The sequence below is a fragment of the Silurus meridionalis genome, chromosome 7 (genome assembly GCF_014805685.1).
Source record: "Silurus meridionalis isolate SWU-2019-XX chromosome 7, ASM1480568v1, whole genome shotgun sequence".
Taxonomy (NCBI): Eukaryota; Metazoa; Chordata; class Actinopteri; order Siluriformes; family Siluridae; genus Silurus; species Silurus meridionalis.
Window position 1 is genome coordinate 15,735,256 of NC_060890.1, and position 12,823 is coordinate 15,748,078.

The 12,823-nt window shown below is 37.1% G+C and overlaps 1 protein-coding gene across 2 annotated transcripts; it reads left to right on the forward strand.

Moving 5' to 3' along the window:
* The first annotated feature begins 15 nt into the window (after positions 1-15).
* LOC124388914 (mitochondrial poly(A) polymerase) lies at positions 16-9,998 on the forward strand. Of its 2 annotated transcripts, XM_046854039.1 has the most exons (10): positions 16-227; positions 1,621-1,790; positions 2,292-2,525; positions 2,754-2,978; positions 3,725-3,933; positions 7,517-7,743; positions 7,965-8,057; positions 8,282-8,355; positions 8,992-9,328; positions 9,909-9,998. In XM_046854039.1, exons 1-10 carry the CDS (start codon positions 74-76, stop codon positions 9,920-9,922), a joined length of 1,737 nt encoding a protein of 578 aa, XP_046709995.1. In that variant the 5' UTR covers positions 16-73; the 3' UTR covers positions 9,923-9,998. The 2 variants fall into 2 exon arrangements, with proteins under 2 accessions (XP_046709995.1, XP_046709994.1); XM_046854038.1 differs by lacking the exon at positions 9,909-9,998 and having other exon boundaries at positions 17-227; positions 8,992-9,881.
* The last annotated feature ends 2,825 nt before the right edge of the window (positions 9,999-12,823 follow it).

Genomic DNA, 12,823 nt, shown 5'->3' on the forward strand with positions numbered 1-12,823 from the left:
AAACGCGCAAAAATCTCCCCTTTCGCAGTTGCCGTAGAACTAGACGTGCGCATGCGCATTTTACAGCCCAACAATGGCGTCCTGCTTTGGGATGTGTAGGTTACATGTGAATAGAGCAGAAAGGTTCGCCAAACTGGGCCAAAAGGCAGATTTACGAGCCCGGCAAATTCTCACTGGATGCGCCTTTGCAACTAAAGCACAAACGGTCAAAAAAACACTCCAAGCGAGTAAGTTGAACTCTCTTCATTCTAGTTCAAAATAGAGGCACCTCATGTTATCAGGTTGCTAGTTAAATTACCATAATAATGATAATAATATAAACAATCAATACAATATATCTCCTTCTGGTAACTTTAAGTTTTTAAGACTGTTGTCTCTCCCGATGTTATTAAGCTTGAATGTTCTATATGAACTGTGTACATGCCTGTAAAAAAATAGACTGATGGCAGACTGAATGTCCATGTTCTGTATGTGCAATATCTTTCACTTTACCAATTTTTTGACTACACACAATGTTAACATTGTTTGAAGTCTGGTGTCTTTTTATTTTTATTTTTTACTTATCTAGAGCATATTAACAGGAGTCTCCCTGGACAATCATGTGAGAGTAGTGATCAGGTTGAGAAGAGCCTGGAGAGGTGGAGATATGCGCTGGAGAGAAGGGGAATGAAAGTCAGTAGGAGTAAGACAGAGTACATGTGTGAATGAGAGGAAGGGCAGTGGAGTGGTGCGGTTGCAGGGAGAAGAGGTGGAGGAGTTCAGGTATCTGGGGTCAACAGTGCAAAGTAATGGAGAGTGTGTTAGAGAAGTAAAGAAAAGAGTGCAGGCAGGGTGGAGTGGGTGGAGAAGAGTGACAGGAGTGATTTGTGATAGAAGAGTATCTGCAAGAATGAAAGGGAAAGTTTATAGGACTGTGGTTTATGATTTATGGATTAGAGACGGTGGCATTGAGTAGAAGACAGGAGGCAGAGCTGAAGATGTTAAGGTTTTTGTTGGGAGTGATGAGGATGGACAGGATTAGAAATGAGTTTATTAGAGGGACAGCGCATGTAGGATGTTTTGGTGACAAGGTGAGGGAGGCGAGATTGAGATGGTTTGGACATGTGCAGAGGAGGGACATGAGTTATATTGATAGAAGAATGCTGAGGATGGAGCCACCATCAAGGAGGAAAAGAGGAAGACCAAGGAGGAGGTTCATGGATGTGGTGAGGGAAGACATGCAGGTAGTTGGTGTGAAAGAAGCAGATGTAGAGGACAGGGTGGTATGGAGACGGATGGGAGAAGCTGAAAGAAGAAGAAGAGCATATTAACAATCTGCAGTGTTTTATCTATGCTCAATGTTTACAGCTTTGCAACTCTTTGCACTATGTCTTACAACTGTAACACATGAATTTCACCATATGTAGTTGTTTAAAGCACTGTTTATACACAAGAAAACTTATCCTATCACAGTTGTTGAAGACTTTAATTACTGTAATCTGATGTAGTGCATGTAAGATTCAAGTAAGCTGTTTATACAACCTGTGAGTCTGCTGATTTCAGCAATTAAAATTATGTACTGGTATGTAATTAGGAAAAAGAATTAAAAGAAACAATCTTAAATTTCAACATCTTATTTAGGTACAGCAGCAGCAGGGAAGGAATCGTTTTCTGCTATTCAAGAGGAAAGACGAGAACAAGCAGAGAGGTCGGTCCTAATCAGCTGCCCTCCGAACATCAATCAGAAAAGGTTCTTAGACTACATCTCCAAACACGGGAACATACAGAACCATTTCTTCTATCAGTCTTATGTAAGTATGAGTGCTGCAGAGCACAGTAGGTTATTTTTTTTTTTTTTTTTTTTTTTTTTGCTGTACTTTCAGAGCTCATGCACTGAGACAGTAAAATATAATATAAATAATATATGATATACACAAAACAAACACCCCCAGTGTTTATATACAATTGGAGAAGGACATGGACAAGTTTTTCTTATCTTTCTCCCCTTTCCTGACATATATGATAGATGTCAGAGACACTTCAGGTCTGGACATTATTAACATTGTAGAAAACATTTAACTTAAAACCTTTGCTTCTTTTCACACTAATTCTCTGTAATAATTTGTATCTGTTCTTTGTGATGTTTTTTATGCTGCATGTGATTTTGTTTAACAAATAACAGCCATCTTTGTTTTCATTCCTGAGACATCTTTATCATTGCTTTCTTGTCATTATTACCAACATTGCATTTTTATGGCATTTCTAATACACTGAAAGGTGTGTCTGATGAATGTGTGTTCTTTGTTCTTCAGGGTATTTATGCTGTGGTGGAATTCTCTTCAAAGGACAGCATCGCTGCACTGAAAGCAAACTGCACCATACCATATGTCCAACATGAAGCAGCTGTGCCTTTCAAATCTCGTCTTATTTCACTGAAATGGACGGGGCAAGGCAGCCAGGCAAATGCCTCGAACACGCTAAAGCTTCAAAAGCATTTACCTATTGCTATCAATGAGCTTACTCAACATCTCTCCAAACAAGAGAGTGTAAGTAACCTTTAAATACAAGTAAATAAATATACAAGTAAACAAGTATAAAAAGTCTACAGATAAACCTTTTAGAAGTTAGCACTGTTCTAATCTGAAACATCTGATTATGTGGTATGCACAATCTATTATACAAACATGATGTTAGGTGATTAAATATTTGCGTTTTACTGCCAGATAGATCTTTGTTTGGATTAAAATGTATTTCGACCTTTCTATATGTTACAGATAGATCAGCAGCTGCAGTGTCTGACTGATCTATATCAGCTGACAGAGGAAAACATCTCTTTACGCTTTTTGGTCTGTTCGCTGCTCAGAGACATCGCTGCTGCCTATTTCCCAGAATGCATCATCAGGCCTTTCGGCTCCACTGTGAACAGCTTCGGAAAACTGGGATGTGACCTTGACATGTTCCTGGACCTAGATGGCATTAGTGGGCAAAACAAGAAGAAGGTCAGTATCTTAAAAGGCACGTAAACCTGTTTGTTTGCCATGTAGAGAAATTTTAGAGCGGTACAGTGTAATGTCAGAGTCAAGAGACAGAGTTTTAGTTATTTAATGAACCAAGGCTTAGTCACTCTATGTAGTCATAGAGATGGTGTGTTCCTTCAAAAGTTGCATATGAAGTTTAAATTAATTAAATAATCAGGTACTAAAAATAAAGGACATTAAAAACAGTATTAGTGCTGTTCCTTTTCCTGCTTAGTTGTTACTGTCTAAAGAATGTCACTGATTTGCTGGTATATAAACTTTAAAGATTCAGAATTTTTTTTTTTTATGAGTATTTTCTTGTCACTGACATTAAGCTTCATTTTGCAGCATTTATGCAAATAAAAAAAAACTATGGCATAAAAATATGGCAGATGAATCATAAAACGTAATTTTTTTAAATGCTCAAATATTATGGAAATTGAATTAGCATTTAAACTGTCTAATTCTGGAAGTCTTTAGATTGTAGTTTTATCAGGAATCTTTAGATTGAAGTCCCCATCGTGTAAAATTCTGAAATTGGTTTTACTGCATAATCTCATGGCGGGGGAAGTACCAGTGGGTATGTTTAACTCACTGTTCTGTAGATGAATCTATTATTGTGCCATGGCTTTATAATATACAATTAATGTTCAATATATATTTCAATCACATGGCTGTTTAACAAACGTGTGAGCATCATATTTAAAGTGTATTTTCACATTTACCAGGGTCCTGGTCTGTCTCTTGAGTACCATGTAAAACAGGGAACATCAGAGCGTACAGTTACTCAAAGTGTCCTGTCTGTTATTGGAGAGTGTGTGGACCAGTTTGGCCCAGGCTGTGTGGGCGTTCAGAAAATTCTCAACGCTCGCTGCCCCCTTGTCCGATTCGCTCACCAACCTTCAGGGTTTCAGTGTGACCTCACTGCAAATAACAGGTAAAAATCTTTGTAAATCCCATGACATTTAATGACTCATGCAGGGCTTTAGGGTAAAAGTGCAGGTATTAGGACTGTCTGTGTATTTAAGGATTGCGAAATTATTTACCAAATTATCTTTTAATACAGAAATATATCCATATTTACTGATTTTAAAGACATGAAGGGTTTAAGTTGTTGATGACTGCATTAAGCGTACCGCTGATGAAATCAAGTGACAAAGAGAAGTGAGAGTCCATTTAAAAATATCCACATGTAAACCAAAGTGAAACTGCAGTTTGACGCAAAGTGAAGCAGAGAAAAAAATGAGGCAAGGTGAAAGAGAAGTTCATACAGGCTTCTTACGAACATGAGGGAGAGAAAAAGTGAAATGTCAAACACCATGCTTTACATATTGCTCATTTTCACTTCTATTTTCTTCTGATCGTTAAAAATGCACAGAAATATGCCTGTTTTGTAGCGACATGAAAGGTAAAAATTTTGAACTCTGATGTCTCTGTGGGAAAATCCCTGCACTGTCACTAAAATGATGGAAAACATTTCAGCATAAATGGTTGTAGCAGAAACCTAAGGATGTAACGGAAACACTACGAGCAGTCACTTTTCTTGATATGCCGCTGCAAGCATTTTTAATAAAAAGGAAGTTAGTGAGAAGGACAAACTCTTACATGTGTAGGAAAAAAAGTTCAACCACTGGCCTTCCTTCCTGTGGTACTATTTCCTTTTCTGTGTATAGACAGTCATAAGTTATTTGGATGGCTTGCAGATTTTTAACAATCCATTTGGTGTGTAAAAAATAAAGAAATTTTATTTATATATATATATATATATATATATATATATATATATATATATATATATATATATAAAATATATACACACACATATACACTGTGGTGTGAAAAAGTGTTTGCTCCCTTCCTGATTTCTTATGTTTGTCACTCTTTAATGTTTCAGATCATCAAACTAATTTAAGTATTAGTAAAAGATAACAAGTGAACACAACATGCAGTTTTTAAATGAAGGTTTTTATTATTGAGGGAAAACAAAATCCAAAACTACATGGCCCTGTGTGAAAAAGTGTTTGCTGGTTGGGCCACTCTATGCAGCAACAACTGCAATCAAGCGTTTGCGATAACTTGCATTGAGTCTGTTACAGCGCTGTGGAGGAATTCTGGTCCGCTCATCTATGCAGAATTGTTGTTATTCAGCCACATTGGAGGGTTTTCGAGCATGAACTGCCTTTATAAGGTCATGCCACAGCATCTTAATAGGATTCAGGTCAGGACTTTGACTAGGCCACTCCAAAGTCTTCATTTTGTTTGTCTTCAGCTATTCAGAGGTGGACTTGCTGGTGTGTTCTGCTGCAGAACCAAAGTTTGCTTCTGCTTGAGCATGGCTTGACCTTCAGGATTTTTTAGTAGACAGCAGTATTTATGGTTCTATTTATCACAGCAAGTCTTCCAGGTCCTAAAGCAGCAAAACAGCACAGACCATCACACTCCCACCACCATATTTTACTGGTGGTGTTATGTTCTTTTTCTGAAATGCGGTGTTACTTTTACGCCAGACCTAATGGGGGACACACCTTCCAAAAAAGTTCAACTTTTGTCTCGCCAGTCCACAGAGTATTTTCCCAAAAGTCTTGGGGATCATCAAGATGTTTTTTAGCAAAACTGAGGCGAGCCTTTATGTTCTTTTTGCTCAGCGGTGGTTTTCGTCTTGAAACTCTTCCTTGTAGACCATTTTGCCCAGTCTCTTTCTTATAGTGGAGTCATGAACACTGATTTTAACTGAGGCAAGTGAGGCCTGCAGTTCTTTAGATTTGTTGTGGGGTCTTTTGTGACCTCTTGGACGAGTCGTTGCTGTGCTCTTGGGGTAATTTTGGACGGTTGGCCACTCCTGGGAAGTTTCTCCACTGTTCCCTGTTTTTGCCATTTGTGAATAATGGATCCCACTGTGGTTCACTGGAGTCCCGAAGCTTTAGAAAGGGCTTTATAACCCATTCCATACGGATAGATCTCAATTACTTTCTTTCTCATTTGTTTCTGAATTTCTTTGGATCTCTGCATGATGTCTAGCTTTTGTGGATCTTTTGGTCTACTTCACTTTGTCAGGCAGGTCCGAATTAAGAGATTTGTTGATTGTGAACAGGTGTGGCAGTAATCAGGCCTGGGTGTGGCGAGAGAAATTAAACTCAGGTGTGATAAACCACAGTTTTAACAGGGGGCAAACACTTTTTCACACAGGGCCATGTAGTTTTGGATTTTGTTTTCCCTCAATAATAAAAACCCTAATTTCAAAAACTTTATCTAAAAACTTTGTGGCTTTGCATGGTTACATGACGTACAGCTGTTATCAGTTAGGGTATACTCACTTTCTTTGGCATTTATTTAGACAATAACGGCTGTATGCTGAATTATATTCAGAGGACAGTAAATCTGTATTGTTATACAAGCTGCACATTGACTACTCTAAAATATATCCAAGTTAAATTTTTATATTATATTGTCCCTTGAGAACATACAAAAATGTATAAAAAAAAAGTTATATATACTGTGTGTGTGTGTGTGTGTGTGTGTGTGTGTGTGTGTGTGTGTGTGTGTGTGTGTGTGTGTGTGTGTGTGTGTGTGTGTGTGTGTGTGTGTGTGTGTATGTATATATATATATATATATATATATATATATATATATATATATATATATATATATATATACACTGCCATCTCCTGTAGTAATGAATCAGAGACACATATCCCTTTTCCCCAGAGCAAAAAACACGCTATGATTCGTGAATCTGACATGAGCAACAATCAGATTAAATATTCACAAACATTTCGCTGTGATCTCCCAGATGAAGGTTAGTTTTAAAGTAAGCAACAGTTTAATGTTTAACAGTTTGTGAATGACTCATAATTGTACCCTAATTTAGTTGTTGTTTGGTAATAAAGGGCTACTTTGCATCAGCAACAGTGACACAATAACAAACAAGTCATTCATAAGAAGACAACTGATGGCACCTGTGTTTAAAGCAACTAGTTTATAATTAATTCATCATTTGATTGTTAATCATAAATATAATAATATATTATGTGTCAGGCAGTCATTCATTCAATAGTGTGAAAAATCATGATCCTACTAAACAGCGGTTTCAATTAAGGTACAATATTCAGCAATCAAATATTTATTTATCAGTTATTGGAAACCAAATAATTGCACGCTTCACGTTTCTTACCTTCACCACCTTTCATATGGATCTATTTTCTGTTTTGATCTCAACAAGTCTGGGCAAATTATTTAGTAGGCACCAAATCAAAGGCTGCATTTTTTTATGATGTGATTATGTAGACTTTTTTTTTGTATTTCAAAACTACAAATATAAAAAAGTATTTTTATACAAAATATGAAGCCATTTTTATGAACCCTATCAAATATAAATTAAATATTGAATTAAATCCTATTTTATATTTAAAATACATAAATAACCATGTGTGTGGTGTTTATATATGTATGTATATTATATATTGTGTACAATAACACTTCTCTGTGGGGATTAATTTTGTTATTCCAATTGTGCCCACAGGGTGGCAATGAAGAGCTCAGAGTTGCTGTTTGTGTTCGGGAAATTGGATGTACGTGTGCGACATTTGGTGTTTGCGATCCGATGCTGGGCTCGTGTGCATGGCATCACTAGCAGCATTCCTGGTGCCTGGATCACCAACTTCTCCCTTACAGTCCTTGTGCTGTTCTTCCTCCAGCGCAGAAAGCAGCCATTACTGCCCACGCTGGACCATCTCAGAGACCTGGCTGGTATATACTGTATCTCCTATACACAATAATTTGCCTTATTCACGTTATTTTACATTTTTACACATTATGCATTCCACAGAAGCACGCAAACATATTAAATTTGTGTATATATATATATATATATATATATATATATATATATATATATATATATATATATATATATATACACACACACACACACAACACCCTTTTACAGCTTTGTGTATGTATTTTTGTAGACCCTTCAGATCAGTGTATTATTGAGGGGAATGACTGCACGATCGTCAGCGACCTGAGCAAAATTACACTGCAGAAAAATACAGATACATTAGGTAAAGAGTTCTACTGAGTTCAAATGATAAAGTGCAAAAAAATATATTTTTCAAAGATTTACGACTGTAAAATAATTGTGATTATAATTTAATTAACAGTTATGTTATGCAGCCCTGAATGTGTGTTAGTAATTACTATGCTATCATTATTTTTATTATTTTATTATAATCGTTATCATCATCATTATTATACAACTAAATAGTTCCCCATGTGTTTGCAACAGAGAAACTGCTGCAGGAGTTCTTTGAGTTTTATGGCAATTTTGCCTTCAGTTCAATGTCCATCAACATAAGGAAGGTACGTAACAAATGTGTCCCTGAGCATGATGATTTCTTTTTTTATACATTCATAATTGAAAATAAAAAGGCATTAAGGCCTTAAGGCATTAAGGTGAAGCATAATGATCTTACTCAGATTTGACTTTGAAGAACATTCACAACACAGCCCGTACGAGACAGATGTGAGTGGGTAGGGAATAAATATTCTGAAACATTCACTTCTCGTGGTCACTCAACTATCAATATTTCTTTACCAACGCAGACACACACACACACACACACACACTTTGCAGTAGTTGTGCTGATGTATTGAGGGGCTACTGCTGCTGTAAAATACAGACCTTGGCCTCTAAATGTGCTGCTTCTTGGGAATCTATCACCAGGCCTCTGGCCGTTTGTCATTTTTTATCCTTCTGTCCATCCACTTTATTTCATCGAGGCATCTTCCATAAAGTCTTGGCTGTGCAAGTGCAGATTCTCTGTAACCCAGAATCTCAGTTTTGCTATAGTTTAGGAAAAAAATTGGAAGTTACACATATTCAGTTCAATTCAAGTTTATTTCTATGGTGCTATTCACAATGGACATTGTCTCAAACATTTACAGAATATCAGAATTATAGAACAACATATTCATATGTAAATGTATTCTTTGCAGGGAAAAGAGCAGAACAAGCCTGAGTCCAGCCCTTTGCACATCCAGAACCCATTCGAAACAAGTCTAAACGTTAGCAAAAACGTGAACACGACACAGCTGGAGCGATTTGTGGCACTGTGCCGTGAGAGCGCCTGGCTCCTTGAGCAAAAGGAAGTGCTTACACGAAGTGCTGCTCAGTCAGCAGACGTAATCCCACCTTGGGGACTGACTGCACTCTTGTTGCCTTCGGTCGCTCAGTCTGCAGGGGTGAAGGGGCGCAGGAAGAAGAAGCACCATCCAGCGAGCGAGAGGATAAAGACTTTGCTGGAGTCACTGAAGGGCAACAGTGGAGGAGCAGGTGCGAAACAGAATGCTGCTAATGGTCACCACTAGGGGGTAGCATTTTTCTGACTCGTTGCATTTGTAACAACTGAGAATGTTCCACAAACTTGGAACTTCAAACCAAGTCGTGCTTAGTTCAGCTGAGTCAGCCTGTGGTGAATCCCGCCCGGAGATTCAACTCCACTGTCTGACTGTTTTAAGCAACCTGGCCTACTAGAACCACAATAACAAAACACCACCACCGCATCCACAAAAGACCTACAGTGTTTCCATTAAGGTATTGTGGGATATTTTAGGTTTGTGTAAACAGAAAGCCTGAGAGCTTGTTGTTCCTTTCACTAAGATGAATAGCTGACAGTGGAGATTCACTGTGTTCAGATTAAAGGGATTATGGTACTGTAATGAATTATACAGACGGCATTGTGGTACACAGCCGTCTGGCTTCTGAATGAATGTTTTCTCTGTGGTGATGTGACTTCATCGTCCAAACAGAGAGACATTTAAATTCAGCCTATATGAATATATAATTAACTGTTTTATATGACGATTAAATAACTTAACAAAATGTGTTTCTTGTGTTCCTTTGACATTTTTAGAAACCGTAGAGTGACCCTACAGAGGAATCTGAGGAAATATTTTTGTTTTCTAAAGAATTTCAATGGACCAATAAGAATCATTTCTCACTACAAATGTTTGCCTTTATTGTCTACATGGTCATTCACTGCTTGGAGTGCTAACAAAAAGGGTTGAAGAGTTGTCTACTAATTGGTCTCTGTGGCCCATCATTTTAAACATTGTTTTTATTATAGCGATGGCACAATACCAATATCAGCACTGAAACCTTGAGTACCAGCTGCTATAGATACCCTACTGATGTAGTTTTCTTTAAAATCCAATAAGCTTTGAGCTCTGAATCACTTGCATTGTAAATTTATTTGTGTGTATGTATGTGTAAGATATTACATTTTTATGAGCTGAACTCAAAGATCTAAGACTTTTTCTATGTACACAAAAGGCCAATTTCTCTCAAATATTGTTCACAAATGTGTCTAAATCTGTGTCAGTGAGCACTTCTCCTTTGCCGAGGTAATCCATCCACCTCACAGGTGTGGCGTATCAAGATTCTGATTAGACAGCATGATTATTGCACAGGTGTGCTTTACGCTGGCCACAATAACAGGCCACTCTAATATTGGCAGTTTTATTACACAGCACAATGCCACAGATGTCGCAAGTTTTGAGGGAGTATTTGATTGGTGCTACTGTATGTATATTTTATTTCTGTCAAACAGCCATATTTCACAAGGTTCTTCAGAGAACAAAACATTTATTCAAACATTTGTTATACTGTATATATCAGTATTTCAAAACAGCCTTTTTATAGCCCCACAATATATAAATAAAACAACAAAAAACTAAGTAGAAAATAAACTAATTTGTTACTTAGTTACGAATGCAAAGTACTGATTACAGACTAACCTAGAAACCGGTTAAGATAATTCATAAAATTGATGAGACAAAATCTCTGGTGCTTTACAATATAATTTATCTGCTAGGTATTATTAACTAGCATGAACGCATTTCAGAAATTTCCCCACTAGGGGACGAATAAAAGTACAAAGGTATATCTTTATCATTAAAATATACTCAAATATATGATATGTATACTATTTTATTGCTTTTCTGTTATGAACTTCTTTGTAATGTCTTTAAAATCAAAAGGTAAATATTAAAAAAATAATAGTATGTCTGTATGTTTTGGTTTTAAGACAATTAATATCCTATACTGAGGGTCTGGTCCTTCCTGTCCTACCTCTGCTAGATCCTCGTGTCCCAAAATTATCTTTGGTTTTGTTTCATGCAAAAAAAAATTTTTTTTTTTGAATACAGTAAAAAACATTTCTTATTGTCCTTTTTTATTTGTAATCACCAATATATTGAAAGTACTTTGATGAGTTTGGCAATGAATATCTCTTGAATACACTCCTGGGCCAAGCTCAAAATGGCAAAATATTATGGCATTTGCTCGTTTTCTGTTTGCAATCATAAATTAGTAGCTCAGGTTAAATTTTTGTTTACATAGTTGTGAGTTCAAATCCAAGTCTCGCCAATCTACCGACTTTACTGGGTCCTTGGGCAAAGCTCCTAATCCTCAACTGCTCAGTTGTATAAGTTATATACAAGAACAGAAACCGGGCAGGAAAAATCACTGCTGACCCTTCGCACCCTGGACACAACATCCTTCAGCTCCTCACTTCTGGCAGGTGCTACAGAACCTTGTTCACCAAAACTGTCAGACACAGGAACAGTTTCTTTCCCAATGCAATCAGCCTCATTAACAACTCACCATAAATATATTCCCTGCTTCATATCATATCTATAAGTACTGCACTATCAGAACTGTCTGTCATCACATTATCCGTATATGTTACACACACTATGGCTGCTGTATATTGTATAGTCCTAAATACTGTAATTTGCACTACCATGCACTCTCACACTTTATGTACATTACTGATCTGTCATATAATCTGTATCCCTATTTAATACTCATACTGTCTATATTGTCTCACATTGTCTTTATTGTCTTGTATAGTCTAAGCTGAATGTATAGTGTTATTTAAGTCTGTACTTTGAGAGTCACTAATAGCTGGAACCAAATTCCTTGTGTGTGTGTCAACACACATGGCCAATAAACCCGATTCTGATTCTGATTATATTAACGTAAGCCTCACGGAACAGTTGTGTTCGCCAAATGCTGGAAATGTGAACTGTTTGGGGAAAAGCTAAAAACAAGGAAAATTGTAATATATTTGTGGCAGCGGGGGGCGTGGTCGAGCACCGTTTTGACACTGAAGAGAAATACTGAGAGACGTGCGTGTGCGCAAAAGTGCAGAAATCTAATAAAGAAACCTGGTTCTGTTGAAACTGGTCGCCAACCCACTGTTCTTCCTTTCCCTGACCCGTTTACTCTTCTACAATATTTGTGTTGTTAAATTAAAAACTTCTGGTTTCTTAATTACTCATTAACTGTTAGCAGCTCATTAACAATGAATAGAACGACACTGACTTCCTTCTGTAAAAAGCTTAAAGATTTTTTAAATTTCAATGAAATCCCATTCTAATTACTTTATTTATTTATTTATTGCTAATTCACTGACCAATAAATGAAAACAAGAAGATTTATTTTACTTTTTTGGGTTTGGCCTATTTTTTTTTTAGCGCAGAAGTGTATGATCAGATCTAGAGTCTATCCATGCACTAACACAGAACCCAGCTGAAATCTAGAGCATACAGACATTTTGGGCCAAAATAAATCCTTTAATAGTCAACAGTGTGCACAGAGTGTAGGGTATTGTGCAATTTGGGCGGGTGGAAGTACGGTATCTGGGTTTCCACGGGTCATAGGAAGGCGCATTCCCAAATTGATAAGACAGCAGCGATTGCAGCCTGCCCGAGACCCAAGAACAAAAAGGAGGTGAAACAGTTCCTGGGGCTGGCTGGCTGGCTA